Raw genomic sequence first — 27,491 nt, 5'->3', positions numbered from 1 at the left:
GTCTGTCAGTCCACACAGAAAGTTCATACCCTCAGTTTTGGTCATGTAAGACATCCAGGTCAATATGTCACCAATAAATGAGCTACTGGAAGTGGCTAATGGCGAAAAAAATGTGGGTGTTTTTTTTTTCCCCAGCATAAGTGCTGTCTAGTGCTGATTAATTTCAGATCTGTGGCAGGCAGAAAAGTGGATTGATAGAGTAGCTGCCTAACCAGCAAGCTGTTTTGATTGTCCAGACTTTATCGACCTTTTTTTCTATTTCCAGAGCGATATGCTTTAATGTCTTTGTTTCCGTTAATTCCCTCTATGGCTGAAAACTAAGAAACTAGATGGTCAGTGGATGCACACCAGGAAAGCTACTTTCATGGCCCAGCATAAGGCTGGTTTGGCTTAAGTTTATGGACTTTAAGGGGAAATGCAACTATAAATATGCTACTTATGTTCTACAGCATAAAACCAAGATGAAATCCATACCATAAGGGGAATTGATCTCATCCTAAATTTAACACGCTCAGTCTAAAGTAGCCAGCTAACTCCTTTATAGAGGAAATTTCTAGAGATTCAGGCACCTCCAAAGGTGTTTCATACTTCATGCTCATGGTACACTGAGATGACTCACTCTTGGGTGTGCTGCTCAGTCTCCCTTAACCCTGGGAGAGAGTTAATCTATATTTTCAGTTAGATGTTTTGACACATTCAAGCTTCCTGGTGTCAAATATTTCATTTGTAAAGGGCAGATTTAATGTGAATTTACTGTTCCTTCCAATTCCACACTCCACAGAGTTCCTCACCCATTCTGTCTGTGGATACTACCTCCTTCTGATGACTCTTTGCCCCTCTCTCCTCCCACTCACACTTTTTTTCTCCCCTTGTCTCTCAGGTCCAAGCAGAAATAAAGAAGTCATGGAGCAGGTGGACATTAGCACTTGACTTTAAAAGGAAAGCACGAAGTGGGAGCACAACCTACAGTTATGGACCAATGGTTTCCCACACCAGCATCACAAATGTAGCCACAAGAGGGGCACTTGCCCTCCATCTCAATACAAGACTTATACCAGGGACCCTCAACGGACACCGGAATTTGCCAGGTTATGTAAAAAATGGCTCAATTTCTGAAAACTCCATGCCTTCTTCTGGACCAGAGCAGTACAACAAAGATGAGGAGTACCTGAATGGCTCTGGGCTTTACGATGGAGACAGGCCCACAGTACTCATTGAAGAAGAAAGAGAGACAGTGATGTAAAGAGAGGAGGAGAAAAAAGAAGCAAAAGGATGAAAAAGGTTCCTGGAGAGCATTTAGTGGGCAAAAGAACATCAGGCCACACATCGGATGCCAAGGGTTTCCATACAGTTTCTCTCTTCTGTGGAACGAGAGGTTAAGTTATATGGGAAGGAAAAGTGAGCCACCAATGTGGCCAGCTGTCGATCACATACATATACTCAGTGATCTAAGTCTCCCTGGTGTTAACGGAGGCAGGGCTACCCAGACCTGTGGGCCTTGCTACCTGCTGAACAACAGAGATGCTGAGAGTTCGCAAGGGAAGGTTGCAAAGCAACACGTGGTCCTTGGACCTCTTGGAGAGTGTGGGCAGCCAAGGAGGACAGGAGTCTCACCCAGTAAAGCAAGAGTCTTGCGGGGAGTGTACAGTGCCATCTTCTTGTGAGGGTACAAGCCACCCTGGGCATCAGCATCTTCAGTTTGGTTTGCTCTTTGCCTGTAAAGTCTGCCTGGTAACACACACAACACCGCTCAAGACCCCTTGGGGGTCACAGCTGCCTGATCTTGCAGACAAGCACTCAACATGGACAGCGTGGTACAACCCGTCGCATGTTCTTCCCTTGGGCAATCTCACTCCTTGGCAAAATGCTCTGCTGGGGTGGGCAGGGTTAACGGCTCATGGTCGCTGGATGCAGGCAGAAAACTCTATTCTCCTTTCCCTGACCTGAGTCCCAGTAGCAAGCCAGAAACCAGTGCAATTTTAGGATGGAAAATGTGGTTATCAGAATGTGCGATATTTTTGTTCTTCCAGATGCAGCAGTAGAGAGGGGCCCACCAAGTGGGTTGAGGGAGGGTGGGGAATTTACAGATCCTGGGTAGGTGAGCCTGTGTGTGTGCGTGGCTAAAACCAGTTCAGAGGGTAGCTAACTCAGCCCTCCCTTTTTGTGGATGCTTATGGCAACAGGCTTCAGACATTTTTTTAAATGCTTCTCTGAATTTCCTGCTTTTCACTCATCGAACCCTCATGAGGAGAAAGACTCCATCAACAGTCTGCCTGTATCACCCAGAAGCACAAGCTGCTGGATACAGCCAGAAAAACCCACCTCATGAGATCCGAAGGCAAAATTTGCTGGATAAAGGCACAGAGATTGCTCGTGGGATGGTCTCCCTCTGAATATCTTCTGAACTTTCCTATTTTTGTGGTTTGGTCACACACACACATATGCACATGGGGTCAGACTCTTAGCTGGTGTAAAGAAGTGTAACTTCAACCAGAGTCATTGAGTTTGCCTAGAGATGCTCAGATGAGGAAATATTTTGCGTTGCCTCCGATGGGAAGAGCGTAAGGAAATGCCTCCTTCTTACAGGAGAGGGAGACCAGGGAGATTTTGTCACTGTGCAGAGTTTTCCTTGCTGGTATTTTTTTGTAAGGTGTGCCAAAAGGTCATTTTCTGACACACCTCATGTCTTCAGCAGCGATGAAGAGGTACCATCCTTGTTGGCCAACAGCGCGCTGTGCTGGGGTCTTTTCACACCAGCTGAGCATCCAGGGAAGGGTCTCTGACAGTTCCCAAGCATGATTCAGAATTGCCCAGAAGCGGGAAATCAGAAACAGTGACCAAACATCCTATTGCAGCACGTGATTCCCCAGAGGAAGGGCTCTGGCTGAGCCAGCCTGGCCTCTCTCTTCAGCCCCTGTCATAACATCACTGTTCCCTTGATGCAGTCTAGGAGTCAGCTCCTCATGTGCTTTTTTTCCTTATTTCTTTTTTTCCTTCTTGGCAAGTTTCTAGTACCTGAAGTATTTTGACCTCACCTAGCTGTTACTGAAATGAAATAGGAAAGAGGTATTGGGCAAGTCTGCAGAAGTCCTTTAGGATGCAGGTGGGGCCCATGGGATAATCCACTCTCTATCTTGATCCCTTAGATACAGCTGCTGGGTAACATCAACCAGCACTTCTGAGACGTAACCAGGACCAGGACGCAAACTAAGGACTAACTTCCCAAAACTCTGAAGAAGGTCAGGAAGAGCAGTTGGGATCTTGACTCTGTGTCCCACGTCTTCTTAAAGCAACCTCCCAGGTTTGGGCCTGAACCAAAGCCCAGTGATATCAAGGGAAAAACCTCCTCCCCTTGACATCTCTGAGTTTTTGATTCAGACCTGGTAGGGGATGTGGTGGCCGAGAGGCAGTCCTCTGTCAGGCACTGAAGCACCTCTCCACCAGCTGTAGACACACATGAGGAGGTCTTTAAAAGTCAGTATTTATTTCTGTTGTTCTTTGTTTTGTTTTGTGTCATTAGAACAAGTCAAAAGTCATCATAACCATTTACCACCAAATGGCAGCTATTGAAAAGTCAGGTTTTCAAAGAAATATTTTTTCATGCTCTCTTCTTCTTGTTGTTGTTGTTGTTCATATAACAACACTAACAACAATATCACAGAGAAGTTAGGTAATCTTGCAAGAGAAGTCAACTCTAGTGAAAGTTTGTCATGGAGAGCTAACCAGCTCTGCAGAAACCCGGGTCAGCCCAGATACGCTCACTGTTCTCCTTCTCCTCGGAGATGCTGGTATGGCTTCTGGAGGCAATCAAAGGGGGCAGCTGGCTGTCAGAGTGTGTACAGCTGCATTATTTAGCATCCCATCTGCCTGAAGCACCGGTGAGAGGGAAGAACACTGAGTATGCTGGCTCTGGCTTTCCAACCTTCCAGAAGCGCGTTGTCCTTAAATCCTGCCAAGTAGATGTGATGATCCTTCTGATTTTCTCACTCAAGAAATTTCTTAGTGTATCGTTTCACTGCTGGAACAAAGGAAAAAAAGAAAAAGACCAAAAAAAAAACCTCACCAGTGACTCACTATTTGCTTGTGTTTGTTACTGAGAACTCAAGATTAATAACGTTTGACAATCACTCAGCAAAATTCAAGATATTAGCAAAAGCTATAAAATTATTTATAAATAAATACAACACCGCTCATAAAATTCAGTCCTCACTGAAATGCAGTCATCACTGGATTATTTAGAATAAGTGTCTAAAACCTGTTGTTAAACATTGATAAAATTACATGCACAAGGGATGTACAGGGAAAGAAATATTTTCTTCATCCTTTCAATTACAAATCATACATAATAGATTTTTTTTTCTGGGTGTTCATGTGCATGAACAATATTCACGCAAAAACTGGGAAAATGCTGGTACCAAAACAGGGGAAAAACTGCCATTAAGGCACAGCAACCTGCATGTTTGTCAAAGCTTGTTCCTGTCTTTCCTGAGCTGATCACAAACTCTTAATTAAGCATATAGGCCACAGACTATTAGCTAGAGATCCAGAAATATCCTCCATTGATTTAGCAAGGAAGGGATCAGACCTGCGATGTCTAGAAACAGAGAAGGAACCGCGGTTTGTGGCTGCGATTTGCCCTGGAAGGGCAAGCAGAGGGGTCCTGCTGGCACTTAGCCAAAGCCTCTAGCTTCAGGGTGGGGTCATCTTTGCTTTCTCAGTCGCCAAGAGATGCGGGCACTTCTCAAGGACAGCTTACCCCCATCGAAAAGTGTGAGTCCACCTGGGGTGACGGTTCCTCTCCTGTCTGATTTACTAGTGCCAACGTAGCAACAAAGGCCACACAAAAGCGTTGAGGCGAGGATGCATCTGTCTGTGATTCACCTAGTGACCACTGCAAACCCTGCAGGCAGGACAGGGTTTGTGCCAATCCTGCTTCAGGTCCAACATGGGCTGGTGGAGCAGAGATGTTGACTCTATTTTTCTAGTTCTCCCTCCTCCATGGCGTCAGCTTTGTGCCTCTTTTCTTCCCACCTTGTAACGCAGCTGGCTACACTCAGGAGTCCTCTTGACCCCCTCACTTCTCCAAGCCATGCGCCGCAATATCCCAGCTGACCAGCTCACGTGGGGAGGAATCTCCTCGCCCACCTTTTGGATGGGTGTCCTTTTCTCCAGTGCCACAGAGATGCTGGGCTTGGGCAGGGATTCTCACCCCCATGGCAGGTTCTTCTCACGGTACCAACCCAGTACCTTTTCTATTCCCATCCACAGCACCACAGTCTACTTTTCCTCCTGAGTCCTTCCTACTTGATCTACCTCTTTTCTAGATGGACACAGAGCTGTTAAGCGTTCCTCAGCCTTGTGTTTCTTTGGGCAGCAGCCGTGTTGTTTCTGCTTCGCTTGGATACGTGCAGACGGGTGTTTTTACACCTTCTCTATACTGCTTGGTCTTGGTTCAGATGAGGTCATGTCTTATCCTATTCCTCACCATTCCTCAACTCTGCTTCTTCTTGTCTGATACATGTTAGAGCCAAATCAGTTCACAAAGATGTCCCAAAATTGAACTTTTCAGCCAGGGATTGGCTTCATTTACCTGTTTATGGTCAATTGGCTGAAAATCACAGAACATCCACAGTGCTAGTAAGAATTTTCCCTTTCTTTAAGCTGTGAAAATATACTGAGAGGGAAGATCTCAAATTTTTATTCCTGTTTATCATTTTGACAAACTCAATGTCTGGCTTGAAAGTTTTTAAATTTCAGGTCCTGACGTTTCAAAAAGTTAAGGAAATGCATCTATAGGTTGTGCTCTCTTGCTTTTTCACTGGCTGATTTTTCTGCACACCTTCCACCTGGAAAGCTTTGAGCAGAATTACTGACAATGAGGAGAGTGATCAGCGTATCCCTTAACTCACCTGAATCTCTCACTGGGGTCAATGACTCTTTCAACCTGAGATAGGACTGCATGAAATGAGAGAAAGCACTTTAAGAGTTGACCTTTAAGGGAGAGGTTGTATGAACCTGTGAAGTCTTTTAATGCGCAACATAGCTTCTTACTGGTGTATGTGCTTTTTCCCACCTGTCGGTGCCCATGAGTTTGCTGAAAACCAGTCTGAGCCTTGTCATGGAAAGTTATGGAGCGATAATGTGATTCACATCCTCTCTTTCTGGCCTTATCTGGCCTCAGCAGGTGAGGAAGCTTTGTTATAAGGCCATGGGCTGGTTAACGTAGGTCTTCACCATGCCACCTCCCTTCTGACAGCACCTGCTAGGGAAGAGAGCATGTTGTACCCTCAGGCAGGTCTAGGAAAATCGGCTTTTTTCAACAAGCTTCTTGCTGGAACAGGTTTGCTGTTTGATATTTTAGTTATTATTTTTACAGCTATTGCTGATGGCCTGCCACGTTCTGCAAAGCAAATAGAGGACATATATGATATCCCTGGCCAGCTACAGAGCATTTCAAGCATTCAGTGTGATTCTCTAGGCAGAGTAGATTTTAAACCCATTCCTTTAGGGTGTCTTGAAATGAGAAAAATATTAAACTGTAAAGGAAATGAGTTTGTGAAAGACCTTATAAATAAATGTCCGTCACGATTGGCCATGGCTGTCTGGATTTGCCTGGAAAACATAATAGTTAATAAATTGTATAAGTAAAACAAAGAGCATGTCCATCTCTGCGGACATTCATTAGAAGGCAGTTCTCCTGTTTTTGTCCATGGAAGTGAAAGGTTGAACCTGCCAGACAGCAAATACTGTTGGCCTAAAGGAATGTTTTGGGTTGAGGCAGAAAATACTGCCTTCTGTATAAAAATTATTGGACTTATCCTGTTCCACCCAAACTGTATTTGTGGACCCTCATGAAATCAAAACTCAAGCTTATCTTTTAGCTAAAGATGGGAGAGCAAAAGAAAGAAGAGTTGAGTTGTTGTAAAGACACATAATTAACTGAACAATATTAAAACATAACTCCACCACTTTGATTACAAAAAAACCCAAAACTCAGGAAATGCAGATTGAATTTGCTTTAATTCAGGAAAAAGACAAAAGGGATAAGAAAAACAAAAAAAAAAAATGCAGGTTAGATTTTCTTTTCTGTTTTTCCCAGTTGGCCAGAAAGTTTGAGCCAGAAGTCTGGTCTCCTTGGTGTTTCCGTGTCCTCCTTGACCTCTCTGTAGGAAATCTTCCACCAGCCATTGTGAGTGAGTTGGGTTGGAGACAGATGCATGGACATGCACTTCAGAGACCTCAAGCAATCTTGTGCTGAAACAGAAATATTGTTATGTGCTTCATTTAGTGGTTAACACCAAATTAATTTGCTCTCTCTATATCAAGCCTTGTAATAGGCAAAGGGTCTTCACTCAGTGCTAACAGACATCTTCACTTGCTGCTCTTTGGTCTGCAGGAGGTTTTGGAGATTTTAGAGCAGGTGTTTTCTACTGAGTCCGGCAGTTGAAGCTGGGACTGAGACATGACTTTTCGGCAGTTCTGGCAGACTCCCATGCACCTACTTCACCTGTAGCATTAGGCTGATGGTGGACCATCAACCGTTTTAGATCTTTGAGGGTGCTTGTCCCTAGTGGGTAGCGAAGCCCACAAAAAGGCCACAAGCAGGGTGGCCACCTCTACCCTCTTTATCATCCCAAATTCAGATTGGTTGGAGTCCTTCTCTACACTTACTGTCTTTTTTCCAAATGGGCCCTACCAAACAACCCCAAAAAACTTTTTTAAAGAATGTGGTTAAGCATTTCATTTTCCACCTCAACTGGATACAAAATCAGGGGGTCTTCTATGGCCAGAAGCCAATCTCAGCTCTCAGCTTCAAAACCAGTCCAGAGCATCGGGATGGGGGAACATGGTTTGCTCAGATTAGCTGCACAGTGCCCTAGTTTCACCGTACCCATCACACCGGGTTCAGAGCACAGGTACCCTGGCAGAGGTGGATGGTTGCTCTGTCAAAATAGTCTTTTGGTTTTGGTAAATTTATAAGAAAAGGGCACAGAGAATGGGAAAAAGACTCACTGTCTTTACACCACAGTTAAGAAGGATTTTAAACAATAAAATAGTAATTATAAGTTATCCTTTGTTTATTTTATCAGGTTCTGTTGAGTGCTCTGATGGGGTCTGTGCAGTGTCTGGGTTTCTGGCTTCTCCCAAGCGGACAGATTTTCCCTGTGGTGGACAGAATAGCTATAATGAGCAGACAGAGTCATCCAAAGCCGGTCTCTAGGGCAGGACAGTTAGACCTGATGTTGATTTTATATTTGTTGGCAGAAGGCAGGAGCTACTCCACTGAAGTTAATCGAGTTAACTCAGTCTAATGCCAAGGCAAAACAGATCTGAATCTAGACCACAGTTCAAGACTCATGTACAATTTGCATAATAGAATTAAAATAAAGCTTCCAACTCTAGCTGCAGAAACACTCTGCTGAGAATTAAAGGCCGTGCTTGCTGTTTGGGATTAAATAAAAAGACATCCAATGCATCAGCTGTCACATAAAACAACCTTGTTTCATCTGTTCCTGTCCATATTAGCCTGTTCTGCCCACTGCCATGCGCTGTGGTCACTCAGCCATACTCAGTTGTTTCAATTGGTAGGGATTTTGCTTAGCCCCTTCTTTCTTTTCTTTTCTATCCTACTTGCATGTGAACTCAGATCATACAAGTTTCCACGCTAGCCCCGCAGTATACAAATTTCAAGACAATATCAACATTTTGCCAGGGCTTGGGAGTCAAGTGAGGAAAAGAATGTCACAGGGGAGCATTAAAAGAAATATTAAATGAGGTTCCTCTGAAACCTTTCCCACGAACCAGGGAAAGGTTTGCAAACCTTGGCACAGCGTTTCATCCTCCAACTGAACTCGCTCATGTTTTGCTCATAAAAGATCTCAGGCCATTCAGTATGACCTGCAAAGCTCACACAGTGTCTTTCCACTGTCTTCAGAGGGCTTGGAGTTAGAGTCAGTACACTGCTATTAAATATGCTTGTTTAATTTAAGCCTAATATTCTGATCTGCTCATGTGGTTTTTGCGTCCTTCTCTGGGATGGTACATCTGTGCTGCTTCGGGGCACACCTGCAAAGCTGTCGCTTGAACTGCCTTTGCATCTATGGCATGTAGTAAATCCTACACCCATCTGGGGCCGTCTCCTCTCTGACCGTGTTTCTTGATGGCATTCAGTGCTGCTGGGCAGCAGCGCTGCTTTGTAAGGAAGCCAAAGGCAGCGTTTGCAGGAACAGAGCGCAACGAGGTTTGTCCTAATTCAGAATGGATTTGCGAGACTCCAGTGAGGCAGGGAAGGGCTGGAAATCAGCTCAGGGTCTGGCAGGGGCCAGGAACAGAAGAAAAAGTTATGGAAGAGCTGACGCAGATGATCATAAGTAATTAGGAAGTCTTATAAAGCTGGCTTCTTCTCAGGCAGACCTCCCTATCCCGCACAGATCCGACAGAGGTAGGCTATTGCACAATTATGCTCTCTCCTAAAGAGGGGCTGTCTTGAAAGAGCAAAAGGGTACATGTAACAAAGTCATTGCAGCCTTCTCTTCTTCCTCATCCTTACTGGCATTTTTCCCTTCTTTCTTCACCTGAAAAAAGGGGTACATTAGAACAACCTCATCATGAGAACCTGGAATTCAGACCTAGTTCTCCTGGGTCCTGAGCGACTTCTCCCTGTGAGCATAGCAAATGTTTTCCTGGCACATTAACTAAGGAATTTGATTATCTTCCTCAGACTGAGGGTTAATGATTCTGGGCTAGCGATGTGGTGTGTAATGACACAGATGTGCTGGCATCAATTTGGGGTGAAACTGTGACCCCATAAAAATTGACACCAAACTGTTGGTTTCCATGGAGTTTCCATGGGTTTCACCCATAAATTCTGAAGAAGAAAAGGGTAATGATTGAAATAAATCACCTCCCTTGTTCCCAAAACCTTACTTGCCACCCATATTTTGGGGTGTCTTTTTGCTTTAGATCAATAGCACTACAAGACCAGAAAGCCGTCATCAGGAGGTAGAAGATGGTTTGTGTGGCAGTCTTGTCTCCTGAAATGCTTCACGAGTGACAACGTTAGGCTTTTGTATTGGTATCAGCTTCTCCATGTGGGGATTTAGAATGTGGTAGATATTTGGCTGCAAAAAGGCATGGGATTAAAATGTTTGAGATAGATGGGAGTAGTGTGCGCTGGGTTTCCAAAACGCCTGAGCCTACATCCTCTGAAATAGAGATACAATATCCACTTGAAAGGCTGCTTAAAACAAGCTTGAATGAGGGGTGTTCTCCAAACAGGCAGACCTCAGGTACCTAAAACAGAAGGCAAAACAATGACTTCACCAGAGAAGAAGCATCTATTTAAACCAGAGCATTTCGACAGGCACGAGCCCTTCTAAATATATAGCTCGGTGCTTCTTGCCAGGCCAAGCTTTCACCTTTTTATTCTTCTCTAAATTAATCATTCTTCCTTGGTTGCTGCAGGGAAGGATGAACATCCATTTGTTGTTAGAGGTGAAATGTTTTAAAGAAAAGCTTGTATGAGGTAGAGCTGGTGGGAGGGAAAAGTCAGTTGGTGGCAGAAGAGGAAGGACAGGCATAGCCAAGCGACATCACCCAAACCCATCCCCTCGGTCTATCCCCGTGTTCAGAGACACTATGTCAATCTCCTGCCATCTGCGTGAGCTGGGACATGCACGAATAGACAGACCTGCTGCTAAAACTCATTGCTTCGTCTCAGCAACCAGCCATGGCGGTCACCAGAATTGATGGGGTCTGGGCATTAGGAAAAGAACTCAGCCATTCCCAGCGGTCTTCCAGGCTCTGCCTGCGGAGTCTGTTTTCAATATATTGGCTCCTTTTTTCTAGTCTGAGCAGGAGGGAAAAGAGCTGAGGTGAGTTCTTCCCCCTCCAACATGAGCGCTTCCACTGAGTGGTTTTTAAGACCGCGTTTTGCTTCAGAAGAGGGACAAAACTGAAAAACTGAAGGACAAAACTGTGATTTCTTTCTGTGTGTTACAAGGACATTGCCTTGTGTGTGTCGTCAGGCAGGCATTTGGTTTACATTCCTCCACTTCTGCTTTCTGTATGGACCAAAGTAACAAGCGGAAAATGACAAACCACAGGTATATGTAAAAGGGAATTAAAATAAAAAGAAACCTTTATTGATTCTCATGAAATGTTTCTCCTGTGTCTTTTCCTGCCTGTAGGACTCAGAGCCTTGAAGATCCTTGAGGAGAACCCTTAGATGGACATGCGTTAGGTATTCCTCTGGGTTCATGAGGAAGGAGATCCATAACCTCCTCCAGTCCATTCAGGATACAGAAAGATCATAGAATCATAGAACCATTAAGGTTGGAAAAGACCTCTAGGATCATCAAGTCCAACCCCCAACCCAACACTACCATGCCTCCTAAACCATGCCCTGAAGTGCCACGTATGCACATCTTTTAAATACCTCCATGTGGCTAACAGTTGCTTGGGTGATGCAGTTCAGTAAGTCGTAGCCTTCCCCTCATCTCACATTAAAACTGAGTGTTTCCCTCATCATTTGCGCTAGCTATCACTGGAGTAAAAGGGTGCATGGCATCTCACTGGCTGTGGCCCTAAACATCAGCTGGAGAATGCAGTAGAAAATTGCAGAACAAAAATAAAGCAGTGGCAAAAGCCAAACCGGACAAATCACCCTTTCCTCTCTCCCTAGACCCAAAGCATGGTGCTTTCTAGCTCTATTGTTCTAGTGCGGTTGCAGTGGCTATTTTGGAGGATGCTCTCATGCCACCTGATACGCTCACGGCATCAGTGTGATGAGGGGCGCCTCGTTCCACTCACAGCTATGTGATGCCCTCATCCAGCACGGCACAAGCAATGCAGGCTGGTTCCCTGGAGCACTGCTGTCACAGAGAGAGAAGGTTGTAACTGGGCATGAGCAAATGCTGCTCCTTGTGAGTATGAAATATAATCACAGTAAAACCTAAGTGGTGGAGAACTTCAGGAATGGCATCCCCGCTGCCTAGACTGCTCAGTACTTTCAGGCACTCTTTGGAACTCATTCCTCTTGTAACCTTTCCCCTCTCATTTAGCTATTCCAGACCTAAATGGTTTCAGAGTCCACAACTAAGCACTTGATTTTTGTTATGCACAAGGCCCAAATTAGTGGCGACTCTTGCTTCACACACTCCTACATGAGACTGGATCCCTTCTACGCTCCACAAACAAATGGTGGATTAAGCCAGCTGATGCCAACTGCGCACACGCTGCATTGCTGGCTCCACAGAACCCAGCTGCTTTCTTCCCAGGCATCACCAACCAGAGAAAACGTGACACTACGCACCACCCCATGCTGGGGTAGCTTTGGTAGCAGATTCACTCTTCTGGGCTGTTTATGGCCACAAGTGAAGCAAGAGCAGCTCCGATGTTGATAATGTGCAGGATGTCTAATTGGGCAGCACCATTTTACCTGTGAAGCAGGAATGAAGATGACATTCTATGATTCTATGATTCTATGACCATCACAGTATGGTTTTTTCCTGCAGTAGACTTGTGGTGCAAGAGCTGGCAGGACAAAGATGGGCTGGGTGCATTCTGCCTGGAGTTGGGCTGAACACAAACGTAACCCTCCCTCAGTGAGCACCTAAGCATAACATAGAATCACAGAATGCCCTGAGCTGGAAGGGACCCACAAGGACCATCGAGCCCAGCTCCTGTCCCTGCACAGGACACCCCAAATTCACACCGTGTCTCTGAGGGCCTTGGCCAAGTGCTTCTGGAATATCGCCAGGCTGGTGCCGTGATGCCTCCCTGGGGAGCCTGTGCCAGGGCCCCACCACCCTCTGGGGGAAGAACCTTCCCCTAATGCCCAGCCTCACCCTCCCCTGGCACATCTCCCTGCCATTCCCTCGGGGCCTGGCGTTGGGCACCAGAGAGCAGAGACCAGCCCTGCCCCTCCTCCTCCCCTCGGGAGGGAGCTGCAGAGCGCCATGGGCTGCCCTCGGCCTCCTCTGCTCCAGCTGAACAACCCCAGGGACTCCAGCCGCTCCTCGTACGGTTTCCCCTCTAAATCCTTCCCCAGCCCCGTGGCCTCCTCGGGACACTCTCTAGATACTTAGCCATTCTACTCCTACCCATGCTGCCAGAAGTCTCACTGTTAAGATGATTTCTCTCCAACTCTTTTCTGCACTTTGAGCCAACAGTTCAACACAACCAGGGGCAGATGAGAGCTGAACGCCTTTAGATGCAGCCTAGTTGAACGTGGAGAAGGAGGTAGTGATACTGAATCAAAGACAGATAAACAACCCAGATGTAGACTGACATAAAAACATGCGTATTTTTCCCCCATGAGAAACAGAAGTCTCAGTTTGCTGCTGGCTGAGCAATTGGCAGTTCCAAATCTCTTCAGTTCTCTCTCGAAGAATAAAAACTTTGCAAAGAATTTTCCATTTCTCAGTGCTCCACTGAATGCCACAAAGATTAACAAGTAATATTAGCTCTGCTGAAGTACCTTCATCTGCCCATGGAAAACAGAGGACATCTAAGCAGCCAAACTTTGAGCAAGAAAAAGAAATTAAATCCAAACTATGTCTGTTTGGAAGAAATACCCCTTTGGAGAAGAGAAGGATTGATATCTGCCAGAGTGCTAACAGCTGGTTTTTATATGCAGTACTGTATAAATTTTCTGTAGGAGGAACGCTGGATGTAAAAATGGTGAATGATTTATCTGAAGCAGCAGGTGTATTGCAAAACACATTTCAAGCTGGTTTGTACATGTGTGTGGTGAGGGAGGAGGGCTTCACCGAGTGGTAAATTGCGGCCACCTATGCAGTAGAATGTGAGCCAACTAGGCAACTCCGTGAGTCTATCTGGAGCATATCTACCAGTTCCAGCATCAAAATAGCTCATGTAATACTTGTTGAATGTCCTTTATGGCCTGCTTGGGAGATAGCAAAGTAACAAAATCAGCGTTATAAAGCAGGAACTTGTAACTGATTTTTAAAGGCCGCTCATTCCACCTTGGTGCACAGCTCCTACGGGTTTGAGAAGGAATTAAATGGATGGTCTCTTCGAGCCTTAAATTTAAAGCTTGAATTTGCAAGGTTTCTATCCAGGTCACCCCCAATATTGCTGCAGTCCTTCCTCTCTCCTGAAGGAATAAGCAATCCTAGCGTCATCTTAGCTTGCCAGAACTTGAACCCTCTGACCAGCCCTCATTAATGTTTTTGGAGGAACCATAGCGTCATTCTGGATACAAAGCCAGTCTCTTAAGCAATGAAATCTACAATGAGCTGAACTGCCCCTTTTTGGGGTCATGAGCAAAAAAGGCTCATCTGGCACATGAGATCCCTCACTGTGAGAGAGCCCAGGAGTCGGGCTGTAGCTGGGAAATCATTCCTACCCAACTGTAGGAATTATTTTTTGCCCATGACAGCTCCAGAAAAGACAAACCCAAGCCAATCTTCTGGCCTCTTTCCCATACCATAACCTTGTAGTCTAGATCTGAGTGATCAGCAGTGAATATCAACGATTTCCATCAGGCTCTGGGGCCACAGAACAGGAAAGAAACCCTGATACTGGAAACACACGAGATACTGCACTTCCAAATAGAAAGGAGGGAGCCATGTCCGAACGGGAGAGATATCACTGACCAGATGCAATCCCAGCTCTTCCTCATGGCTTGGTTCCTACCTAAGAGTTGATAATTGCAGATACACTGAGAGTTCAGTTAGAAAACAATATCTGCAGAGAAAGTGCTGAAGGAACCTGAAAGGGGACGAAGAAATGTTTACTATCTCACATGTGAAGTAAAATCTCTGAACACGAGAGTCCTGGAAGCGTTATAATACCGAGGTGAGGTGAAGGGGGTAGGAGGAAGGGTGTAGAGGACCTAAGTGAATAAACGACCAGGGTGAGTCTGCTGGAACAAGAAATGTTTTTAGCAAACATGAGCTTCTCCAAAATGTCAAGCATCATTTATTCACTTATGTCTAAGCTTGAGGAACATCTTGTTTAAATCACACAAAATGGCATGGCCAGACCCTGCGTGCAAGTAAATCAGCATAATGTCACTGAGCTCCAAGGGATGATGCTGATTCACACAGGCATATCACAACCTTAGTTGGTAGGGAGATATTTAGGCTACCAGCCAGGATATGGAGTAGGAAAAGAGGGAGAAGATTGACAGTGGAAAAGGTCTGTGGCATGAAGCAAGATCCTTGCTGGTGAATGTAAGAGGGTAAAGTCAAGTCTTGTTGAAACACTTGCCTTCTGCTTTTGCTATGGTCAGCACACAACCAGCTCCTGAATGCACTCCAGGGATCTGTCTCCCATTTTGCAACGTGGAAGAGGTGTCTCCCTGCCCCAAAACTCTTCTGCTACCCACAAAGGAAAGTTGCAATGGGGCAGATATACCTGAAGGCTAAGCAAGCAAAGGCATTCCCGGGAGGTACACCTGGTAGCTGGAGCTCAAGGGTATCAGTGAGTTTCATAGCCCTCAGAAGGGTTTTCCTTTATGTTTGTCCCTCCTAATTTTTCTACACCCACATCCCAGAAGTGCAGCTGGACTAGGCACGGTCTGAAATTCCACCACTTTTTGTTTTCAGACTGCACCTTCGTAATGATGCTTGAGCCCCTGCAGCTTTAGTACTAAGAGAGGAAGGTGCAGGTCTCCCATGCGCCCCTCCACGCCAGTGGCCGTCGCCACATGCTCCACTGGATTCCCTCCCCTAACAAAATCCCAGACCTTATCGTCCCTCTCCTGAATGAACCAGGCGAAGGTGGTTGTACGGCTGCCTGCTCTACATGGGGGAGTGTTTGGAGAAATAAGCAGCACATTACTTTTTGTACAAATATAACCGCAGCTGGTATTTCATTATTAAATGATATTTTCCTTCTTCTTCTAAAATTATGTAGTGCCATGTTCGGATACTGATGCTATCTGTACTTCCCTGATGTGTGTCTCCGTTGTAAAAACTTGCTTTCCCAAATGATCACTTACAGAGAAACAGTGACTGCCAAGAATTGTGCCCTGGAAGTGCAGAAGGGAAATCTGGGAAAGGGGATACCAGGCCACAGAGTATAGAGGATATTCAGGATTGCTGATGTGTAAATTCACTCACAGACTCATCAAACACTGCTTAAAAATTAGCCAGCTTGCCTGTGCTCTTGATATCTGCTTTGGGTCAACAATCCAGAGTCAAGTCTATAAAACATGATCTCCTATTTTGCTTTCGGGAAGAAAAAGATCATATTATATTTGACTTCAGGTTAGACCTGAGCCATGTTTAGTTTTTCTTTGCAGCCATGAGGACTGGAAATTTAATTTTGGTTTTGAAAGAAAGCTGGCTTCTCTGGTAACCACAGGACTTTCTTTAGCAGTGGAGTCCTGAGAGGAAAATGCCAGCTCTTGGGAAACCTGCAATAAACCCAAATGCCATTTGAAGGGGAGCGAGAGTTATTTGGGGGAGTGTCTGGCAAGAAAAAGCTGAAGGAAAAGAAGACATGAGTCTAATCCAGAGGGATTCATCCAATCCAACACAATTATTCTTGTTGATTATTGTGCACATTTTTCTGATCAGCTCCTTTCTGCCGATGTGATGCTACTGAGTCCTAATTTGTACAGTGAGGAAGACAGGTCTTTGTTGCATTCTGAAACATTTCCTTAGAGAAAAGTATCTGGGGGTTTTGGGGAATGGGGTCTTAAGTTTCTGCAAAGAAATCAGAAGTCAAATATCTGGAATTCTGCAAAAGGCATGATGAAAATACATCTTTCCCTCAGTCACCCAGCTAATTACAGCAATGGTCAGAGGTCTTGCCTTCTCTTGGATGTAACTCAGTCATGCCTTGATCATTCACCCTCCCACCAACATCTTCCCTGATCTTGTTATGGATTTGGGGTAAAGGTGATTTCATAAATCTTAAAATGCATCTGAGATCTTCCTTGCATTCAGCCTAACAGTAGAAATTGACCCAAAATTCATCCCACACTGACAAATACCCACTGAGCCCCAGAATTAAAGTAGACTTTATCTTGAGTGCTTCCCCAAAATTCATTGGCTGGCCAGGGGTAAACCCTGGTTAAGGGGGGTCAGGTAGCAATGTAGGTGTTCAGGAGGTCCATGATTTGTGGGTAAATCACCCCTTGACACTATTGGAAATTTTTAAGTAGGATGGCTGGGTGGCTTTTAAGCAAGCTGCCAGAGGCCATCACATGCCCACTATGCTTATTTTTAGCCTCGGTGGTTTACACAAGAAGTACCTCTTCAGAGAGAAAGGAGTGCCTCTGGAAATTTCAGTGTGGCACCAATGGCTGGTTATGCCAAGCAGGCAGTCCCCTTGGGCTCATAAGCCACAGATAAAGATAACCAGCCAACATGAGGGAAAGAGTGATTTACACATGGGTAATGAAATTGCAGGGTCTCAGCCACTGGGAAAATAAACTGGTTGTTTTATAGAGATGTGAGGCTGAGGCAAAATGGCTTGAGCTTGGAATTTTCTTTTTGTCTCCCCATTCCTCTCCCCTCAAAGTGTCGCGATCAATCCCGTGTTCAAAAGACCTGCAATGGGACTGGCATGGAGCAGCAGGACTGGGAATGTCTGGAAATGCATTCTGGCATAAAAAGAAGACCTTAGTTATAATCTAGGGACTTCTAAGAACATCAGAATGCCCAAATTCGTGGCCAAGGCTTTTGGGGTACTCCAGTAACTAAGCCATCTGGTGAACACCAGGGTCACTCTGTACATGCTCCCTCCATGTATCTTCCTCTCTCTACATACATATATATAAAAATATATTTGTGCATCTGTGTGTGTATGTATAGGAAAACACGTATACACATCCCTCCATGTATCTTCTTAGACTCTGCATGCCTCATGTGTCCATATTGTTGGATTTGGCATTACTTCCCAATACAGCCATACCTGGGTGTGCAGCAGTCCCGCCGACTCCATCTCAAACCGGAAACAGGAGTCCTCTCCAAGAAGACCCAGGCCCAGGCAACCAAGAGGACACGATAACAGGGTACATGGTGGCAAGTCTGGAAGAAGCCTGTTACAGGTATATTACATTTCCATAGAATAAGTTGGAAAGGACCTCTGGAGGTCATCTGGTCCAACACCCTGCTCTAAGCAGGTCCAACTTTTAATGTCAGATCCAACCTCAAAGCGTGTTCAGGGCCACATTCTCTTGAGTTTTGAGTATCTCCAGGAATGAGGATTCCACAACCTCTGGGCCCTTGTTTCATTTTCTGACCACTATCAGTGTAATTTTTTTGGTTTTTTCTGGTGTCTTATCAGAAATTTCTTGCAATTTAAATCGGTTGTACCTCATCCTTCTGCTCCCCTTTAATTTTCAGTCTTTCTCAATCTTTTTGGACAGGGATCTGTTAAGAATAGACATTGCCTGTTAAGAGGAAGTTACACAAGAGGTTTTCAGTGCACCAGGGCATCAATATCCAGTTTAAATGATTAAAGGGGTCTCATACATAGAGTGCTTAAAATGCTCTTATCGTAATGACTATTTTTATTGTGTACTCATCTCCTTCCTCTGTGTCACAGTGAAGATGCAAGAGGAAGAGTCTGACACAGAAAGAGAGGAAAAGAAGCTCAGGGGAGGAATTATTTAGGAAAAGCTTTAGAGGGGAAACGGGGGGACAGAGAAGGTACCTCTGCTTTACAGTCGAGCTCCCTGATTTTATCCATCAGAAAGAGATGCCATCCAAAATGAGTCCCTCAGGGACCCTCCCTGGGTTTGTCACTGCTCCAGGGCTTGACTCCTGCAAGCTCAAGTGCCTTGAAGGATCTTGCTAGGCTCCTACAGATTTTTTCTTCAGGGGGGCACTCAGATCTCAGGACAATTAGTGCCTCGATGAACTGAGGGTATCAGGAACAGAAGAGAGTCCTGGAGACACCAGTCGTTGCTGACTTTTGCACTCGAGGCACACTGTGATTACAAAAGCCAGCTTCACTCAGCATAGACCACCCTGTCCCCAGTTCCTCTCATGCAGACACAAACGTGAGAACCAGCCGGTCTCACAGGGTTAACAATTCTAGGTCAGCCAGCTTTTCCGAGCGTTTTCCCTTGAGTAAGGCCATTTCTCCACATAGGCAAGTTTTCCAGACAGTATCCGTCACTTCTTTTGACTCAAACCATGCTAACCCTCTCTTGTGGTTGCTCCTGGCTGGCCAGATCCCCTCGTATGGGATGTTACAGCTCATGCTCGTAGCTGTACTACCTCTGCAGTCACACGCTCTTATCTAAGCTCTGTTGTCACTGCTTTCCTCGCCACCGCTGAGTCTGGTCTTCAGCTCCCTTTGACTTAATGCGATTGTTCTGCTCTTGGTGCTGTCTATGCTTTTGCCCATAGTTCTGTGTGGGGGTAAGTTTCCAAAAATGCCTCTCATATTATTGAAACAGAGTGTTTTCACTCCAAATACACAGCGCAGGCCTCGAAAACGTAACCCACTCATCTCCACATTGCCTTTGAGAGGCTGAAGAAAGAGTTTGCTATGCTGGCACACGCACCACCCCAAATTTACATTAAAGCCTTGCTACGATGAATGGGGTGAGCTGCCCCCCTCCACACTTCTGTTGCAAGCCCTCTGCAAAGGCTGGCGTGGACCTGGATGAATAATGGGGGTTTTGGTTCACTGGCTGAGTTGAAAACTAAGGAAAAAGGAGAGGGAGGAGGAAGGAAAGAATTCAGCAGACAAGATAAAAATGCTTTAGGACAATTACTTTTATCTGACCTTTCCATTTTGGATCAATCTGAGAAATTTCGTTTGACACAAAACTCAATATTTCATTTAATCCTGGAGTTATTTAGCCCTGCTGTTCATGCTTCATCTTCGAATTTAAAGTCACTTCATAACGGGCATTCTATAAGGCAAAAGATGAAAAGTTTTATTTTCGAGTGCAAGGGCTACACGGCAGTTTGTCCTCAACCCCATGTGGTGTCCCTGTGGGCCTACGACATTTTTATTCATGAGTGCATGGGGGTTTTTTTTCTGTTCAGGGTGCCTGATACAGTGGGAAGGCTGTCCCACCACCTGCGAGAGCAATACGTTTACAGCGTGAGCCTGTGGGTGGGTGTTTCATGACTCGCAAATAAAGCATGATCTTGTGTGGGCACGCAATTCCTGCCGAGACAGCGCTGCAGGACTGCGCCAAACCCTGTGCGCTCAGCTGGCACTTCGCAAGACGCACAACACATACAGAGCTGAGACACGGTAACGTGTTCCCTGTGTCCTACACGTGCAAATTGTCTCCCAGAAAGTGGTCCACAGCACCTTAAGATGTAAGCGGTGCACTGCGGTGCCGGTACAGACCAGACTCACATGTGCACAGGTGGGTGGTAGCTCGTGATGCATCATCAAGGTCATTCCGGCTTGCACCAGTGCTGAAACTGGCCTCTGGTGGATCCATGGAGATCCTGTTCACTGGGAACCCAACCCTATGGGTGTCATGGGGAGCTCAGGGACTCAGACTTCCAATCCTGTCTTGGGTTCAGCTCAAACAACCATTAATTACTCCATTCATCTAATAATGCCAGCCAAGGAGATAAAAGGGATGCAGAAAACCACATTGAAATACAATTCTGCCCTTCCCTGTGACCGAGCCCAACATAGCCTCTCTTTGTCATCCACATGACTCTAGTTATCTAATGTCTCATATTTGTATGTGACAAACTTACTGCACAATCCCAAAGAGGCAATAAAAATAAAAATAAAAATACATAAAAATAAAACTACATTAAAATAAAAATTAATAAAAAAATAAAATATTAAAAAAAAAAAGAAAGAAAGAAAAGCCAAATCTATTCTTTTCTCTGTCCATGAACCTTTTTCTGGTCAGGTGAATACTCTAATAAAAGTTCATTTGCCTGATTGCTGTTCACAGACTTTGGTGAGCAGTATAGGGTCTGGAGGTGGTAGTCATGAACTTCGCGTGGATTTGCTGGTTTATAGACCAGAGTAAGTGGGAAATGAGAGGAAGCTTCCAGAATGTTGTCTGCAGAGGACAGGAAGGTTTGGGAGGGGTTTCTTCCACCAGCCGTGTAAATGAACGCATTCTGCAACGCCCTGGGCTCTGCAATACTTTCCTACCTCCTACATCAATTCCTTCCCCTCGCTGTTTGTCCCTCAAGCTTCACCCTTTTCTACATTCATATCCCATTTCTTTTGCTTCTAGCCAAACCCCAGACCCCCACCAAAAAATGCTATCCCAAGATTATTGCTTTCTAGGAAGATAAATGTCTGGCTACCGAAAAAAAGAGGTTCTATGCCCTCACACATTTCAGCATCCCTTTGTGACACCACAGCCGGTTTGTCCATTTTTCAGGAGATCTCAAAAGCCAAAGTCTTTTTCAATATGGATGGTTAAAATACTTCAGATAAACCAAAATATTACATTTTCCCTCTTTTGTCCCTCAACTGGTTTTGGTTTATAGTCTCTGTAAAGAGAATTAACATCGAGATGAGGAAATGTATGTCTTTCTTGTATGAGTTCAGGAGAACTACTCATCTTTGGAGCATATGATGCTGCTGGGTGGGAAGGTGAACCCTGGGGAACTGGGATTGCTCAGCCCACAGGCCTCAGCACTTCTAGATCATTGGAAGGAAAAGAACTTCTGAGGAAACTTGCCTGCATGATCTGAATATGCTTTACAAGTTATATTCTTCCAACACAGACAAGCAGCCATGTGGGCTGTGATAAATGGTATGTCACTCGTTGTGCAAGATTGTCAAGAAAAAATTAAGTTGAGAGGCTCAGATGCAAGTTTGTAGGAGCTGAACTACCTTCCTAGTCCTGTCATGGGCTCTGTGGGTGACCCCCCCATCTCCTGCACCTTGGCTCCTCAGCAGTGAATGAGGCTCCTGAGCCTCCAGGCGTGGGAGAGGCAGAGGCTAAGGGTGCAAGAACCATCTCCAAATGGTTTATTGGGTACTTAGCACAGGTGAATCCCAACTCTGATATAAGCTAGGAAGTGCAGGAGAAACCAGCCTTAATCTCTTACAGAAAGCAACAAAGCGGGCCTCCATTTTCTGAAGTTCCTTAGAAATGACCTTTACAGAGTAATGAACTTAATTTACCTCAGAAGGATGAGCTGTTTCTAGTGTGATTCAAAGCTACAACCACAAGGATTACTGCCAAGGCAACTGCATGCATGGGTAATTCAGTAATTCCCTCCACTGCCTGCCTGTGAGCTAAGTCTATGTGAAGACTCTGAATGCCGCCGAGGTGTGCAGCGCTGCGGACTAATAGCATACTTTATGATACCACTCACCTACTAAAGATGCCAAGTCCAAGCAATGGAGAGAATTCAACAGGTCTCCATGTGATGGTAAAAAAAAATAGCAGCATTATTGAATGCATCCAGCTTGAGGTCAGGGGTTAATGAAAGTCAGATGAAGGTGCCAGCCCTTCCATGTGCTGCTGGCTGGGAGATGGCTTCTCAACCAAAATCCTACAGAGAGTCACAAAAGAGGGGGGTTTTGCAAGATGCAAAAAGCTGCAGGCAACTGCAAGCCCTACCGGTTTACAAAAACAATTTGACCAGAAAATAAGACTTGTGTTTCTTCCAGTCTCTAGACTGACCACAGAGAGCGCACTTAGTTAAAAGCCAGGATGATTCCTAACAGACATTCATTTTTAATGATCTCACAGAGTACTATAAAAAACTGAGAAACAATTTTTATTATTATCATTATTATTACTTTAAGTATGGTGTCAAACTCTCCATGGCTCTAAATCAGTGCAATTCTGGGAAATTCGGCTGCAGAATTGACTCACAGATTTTATTAAGAGTCGATACCCTTCCAGAAGATTTACTGTCATCAAACCCAATGTAACAGAGTCAGCGCAGAGATGACTGTGAAACTGAAAGGACAATGGCATACATTAGGCCAGATTTGAAGACCTCATAATCCATCTCGCTTTAAACCCTACAAATCAGTAAGAGGGTATTTGGAGGTTCTTATTATAGAGACATAACACTACTTCTTTCTTTATTCTCTGCCCAAACAACTCTTTTACAACAGGTGATAAACAAACAGCCTTCATTACCATGTGATTGCATTACCCTTTGGGTCAAATCCAATTATATGAGCATCTTCCTTCTCCAAACATCTCTGATTAGTTTATACCCTCTGAAATTATTCATTTCCTCAACTAACATCCTCTTCCCTGGTAAATAGTACCTATTTACATACATCTTCAGCCTCATTAGCTTTGCACAGACCAGGAGACACTTGTCCACCATCCAGATTTAAGCAGATGCCAAGAGATTGCTCTCTGCAGCACAGAGAAATGATTTTGTCGTCATCTTTCTCAATGTTTTGATACCTAAATATCTTTCTAAACAGCTCCCTCTGTATACCTTTCATTGTGCTTTTGCTAATGAGTGCATTTTTCTGTCCTTGCCGTGTTTATATCAAGCCTATTCCATAGGGGAGATTTCCAAAAACCTGGAAGCAGTTACAGACCTAAATCTGAATGAAAGCCTGTAGAAATTATTGCTTGCTTTGCACTGCTGAAGTTTCTCCAGAAGTTTTTACTGATGACATTCCCCCAGATCCTCTTTCTCCTCGCACACATGAACCTGCCAAGCTGTTTGCATGATCACCGTCTACTCTCGTTTCCATCAGGACACGCCAGGTTATCTTAAACAGGTGGAACAAACCCAATCAAGGTTTAGTTTATCATCTCTTCTCAGCCAGGAACTGAACCCTGGAAAATTCCCTGGGTCTGATCTCTATATGACAGAGGCTAAAGAGTCTTTGTTCCTCCATCTCATTTCAACTCACCCTCCAAGTCTGGAAGCTGCCTAGGTGCCACGCCAAGCAAACAACCAAAGCTGAGAGACCAGGAGCCAAGTGTGTGCTGTTGGTGTGGATTTGTCCAGCACAGACGAACCCCAGCAGGACATCCAGGTGTCCCCCAGCTGAGCTCTCAATGGATTTTTCTCTGAAGGAGGTCACCAGTCTGGCCAGAGACATGACTCTCTCTCTCCCCTGCGGTGGGAAAAAGCACACCAAGGTCAGGCAAGTACTACTGAGGACTGGATCAAGCCCAATGTGCTGGTGGCACCTGAGTGAGCAGTTACCCATACATTAGCAATGCCCAGCATGGTTTATACACTGCCTGCAAAGCCTTTATTATCACCCTGGGGCTCCCAGCCCTAGGCTCGATGTCTGTTATAGCTCCACATTCCTTTACAAGTGCCTTCCTCTCTCCCGGCTGCAACTATCACCAGAGGGAAAGGCATTCTCTTGCAGATGTCCCACTCCTGCCTTGTCTTTCTAGGCACAAACAGGAGAGGTAGAAAATCCTCCCATAGCCTCCAGCCTTGAGCTGTAAAACAAACACACAACCCTCATTTTCTAAAGAAGCTCAGATTCAAAGCCCTGCAAGGAAAGTGTGGTCAACAGCACGGCTGCACATGGAGCAACCTGTGCCCTGGAGTGCACAAGCATTGGAGACTCCAGAGACTTCTGGGGCAGTCTTGGAGGACTGTGGAAGGAGTCAAACCTAATGCAGACCTGGCCATGTTGCCCTGGGGGAACTATTGCCCAGAACAGTGTCTTTGCATGGTCCAGGACAGTGCTAGCTGGCCTGGGCCAAACCCATGCCAGATCATGACAATTGCGTAATATAGATGACAGTGGGACAGTGCTCAGGACCCTGTTCTGGCTTTGTTCCACCAGCATTAAATGCAGCCAACTCAGCCAGGAGTGCAGTTTTGCCTGTGCTGACCAAAGCAGCAGGTTAGGAACCACGACATCTTCCCTTGTGTGACTTGCAGCCACTCTTTAAGGCAATAAGTCTGATGTGCACGGCAAAGCACCATGCAAACAGCTAATGGAAAGTGCTACAGAAGAGCAGAATAGCTTAAGGACTCATGCAGAAGCTTAATAATACTCCACTTATAACAGCCAGGAATAACTCTCTTCTTTTTCCCCAAAGGGGGAAATTCTAATGCTTTTTCATTATAAAACATTAATTACATGCTTCTGTGTAGTTGGGGAGTTTTCAGATAAAGAATAGAGAAAAATATTCAGAGCAAATGAAGAGCCAATTAATGGCTAAATTGTTTGTATCGTTTAGTGAGCCCTGCTGAGCACCTGGGGGATGCTATTGCAAGGGAAGCCAGGGACTAGTTCTCATAGATGTAAGCAGATTAACTTTCCCTTGTCTAAAAGTCATGCATCTTGCATTGCTCCGTAGGAGGAGAGATCACAGGTTCGTGTCCCTAACTTCACCTTGCCTAACAGAACAACTTCTTCATCCATCAGGAGGCAAAGGAAAAGAGGTCTGTTAAGTAGGGCCAATCTCCCACTGCAATCCTGGGATTCATCCTGGGGTCGAATTCTCCCCTGCACACAGAGCCAGACAGGAGGAAGTCATCCTACCCAGGGCCCAGGTTCATCTGTCTTCTCCATCCCTCTCCATCGTATCTCCATTAGTGTACCATATATACCAGTGTTCTTATATCTATCAGCCCCAAGATAACCCTTCTGCCTGAGCCCATCCATTCTCCACATAGTTTGTTCTACAAGTCATTAAAGTGCTCTCTTTTAATTGAATAATTGGGGTGGGGTTTTTTTGTCCTGAAGCCGCAGGCATAGTTTGGATCTTTCATGTTCTCCTACACATGCTGTACTAGATGCTGTATGAACCTGGAGAAGAAAAACACCATGTCGCCCAGAGGTGCTGAGCTCCAACAGCCTAACGCGCTGGTGACAATACAATGACTGCAAATAGGAACGTGGGTGTTATAACCACCAGCCTCTCATTTTTCCACCCTATTGATAAGCCGCTACAATAAGGGCTCTTGGCTCTTTGCAAATATATGCATTTCTTCTCCTAGTAAATTACTCTTTCCCAGGCCCCTTTCATGGTGACAAATTGCATGAAGCCCCACAGGCACGTTCTCTTGTTTAATCAGAAGACTAAGTGGACACAGACGGTTGGCCTGAACTCAAGTATAATGCCCGTCAGCAGTTGATGTGCTTCTTTCCTGACAGTCAGCTCTCCCTTCCTGACACAGTGCCAGAGTCTGGTAAAGAAGCAGCAGCGCTTCATGAAAACATTTGTTACACCCCCAGCAAGAAGCACCCCGAAGTGACAAGCATGAGTCGTTAGATGTAAGACCAGCAGCCAGAAATGAATGCCTCATTCTCAGTGAAAAAGAGCATTGAAACAAAAGAGAATGAATAAAAATGAAAAGCAGGGATCTAATGTACTCACCGAGTAATTATAGTGACAAAAGCATGCACCAAGCTGAGAGCTTCCATGGAAGAAAAAGCTGAATACCGAGGAAAGCAGATTTCATGCCTATTTGCTGCAGATCTCGATTGGGCTCCATTTCCATGCAGGGTATGTAACCTGCCCAGAACTCCCCGTGTAAGTAGAAACCACATACAGGCAAATCTCTTGCATTTCTCCAGAGCCCTGAGAAACCATTTGGGTCCCCAAAATATGGGCTGGCTGGTTGCGTTCTGCAGCCTACCCGCAGCCCAATGTCTACCCACAGCAGGGTACGAGGGCAGGTAGGCAGAGGGAACTGTTTGCAATTTCACCCCCAGATTCATCACCTCGCTCAGACTGACATTCTTCACTTGCAAATCTCACCTTCAGGGATGAATTTCCTCTGCTTTGATGGTGTTATATGCATCCACCTGGATATATGAGTTCCAATTTGGGAAGCATAGTGTTACTAATCTTGTGAGAATAATCCCTTTCCTTTAAATCCCCCACGGACAAATAATCATGGAATGGAAAAAAGATATGAAGGGGAACAGATCTTTCTTTTGGTGTAGTTATAAAACAGAGTTTCTTGCTATTAAATGTTCTACTACTGCTTCTTTTTTCTTCTGTTGTAAAATTCACTGTCCTGCCTTATTCTTTCTCAATGACAGCCTAAAATAACCTCAAAGGTGAAGAAGTTACATTAATGGCTATCAGTGCCTCTTTGCCACTATTGTGTTATGTTGCTATGAACTGTGAAACCCAGATTTCACCCCAAAATTCCTGCTAGTTTTCAAAAAGCTGCCATGCCTCTCAAAGAGCCCTCATTATCTGAGCTTCCTACCAGCTCAAGTCAATTAAGCAATTAAGCCTTTTTTTTCTTTTTTGACAGGTATCCCATGTGTCAGATTATTCCAGAGAAGTGTCAGCCTTTATGTCAAACTGGTTTAACATTTCAACAAAAATTCTGCAGCCAGTTACTGAAATTCAGTCAGGGTAAGGTGTTCTGCTTGTATAGAAAATAAGCCTAGCTGACTTCATCTCGGGAGGAAGCCGTGGTGCTGGAGCATGTCCATGTGTACCAGGACACCTCATTGCCTGATCAATTGCTAGAAAATGACATCATGCAGAGCTAGTGCTGGAATCTTTACTGAGCTCCAGAGTGTTCTTCTGATGGGTTTCCCTCTATTCTGGGAATCATGGGATGAATGTCCTGAGCTGGGAGGGACGCACAAGGACCACTGAGCCCAGCTCCTGTCCCTGCACAGGACAC

General features: G+C 45.1%; 1 protein-coding gene across 1 annotated transcript in view; it reads left to right on the top strand.

The window, feature by feature from the left end:
• Positions 1 to 11,159, top strand: part of PTH1R (parathyroid hormone 1 receptor) — a 134,959-nt gene extending 123,800 nt beyond the window's left edge. Inside the window, exon 15 of the mRNA XM_075082129.1 lies at positions 881 to 11,159. Within this exon, the coding sequence (XP_074938230.1) occupies positions 881 to 1,243 (363 nt within the window). The 3' untranslated portion in view covers positions 1,244 to 11,159. The remainder of the gene's footprint in view (positions 1 to 880) is intronic.
• Positions 11,160 to 27,491: the final 16,332 nt, after the last annotated feature.

This window comes from Phalacrocorax aristotelis, chromosome 2 (assembly GCF_949628215.1).
Source record: "Phalacrocorax aristotelis chromosome 2, bGulAri2.1, whole genome shotgun sequence".
NCBI lineage: Eukaryota > Metazoa > Chordata > Aves > Suliformes > Phalacrocoracidae > Phalacrocorax > Phalacrocorax aristotelis.
Note: the sequence above shows the minus strand (reverse complement) of the source record. Positions and strands in the feature narration are given on the sequence as shown.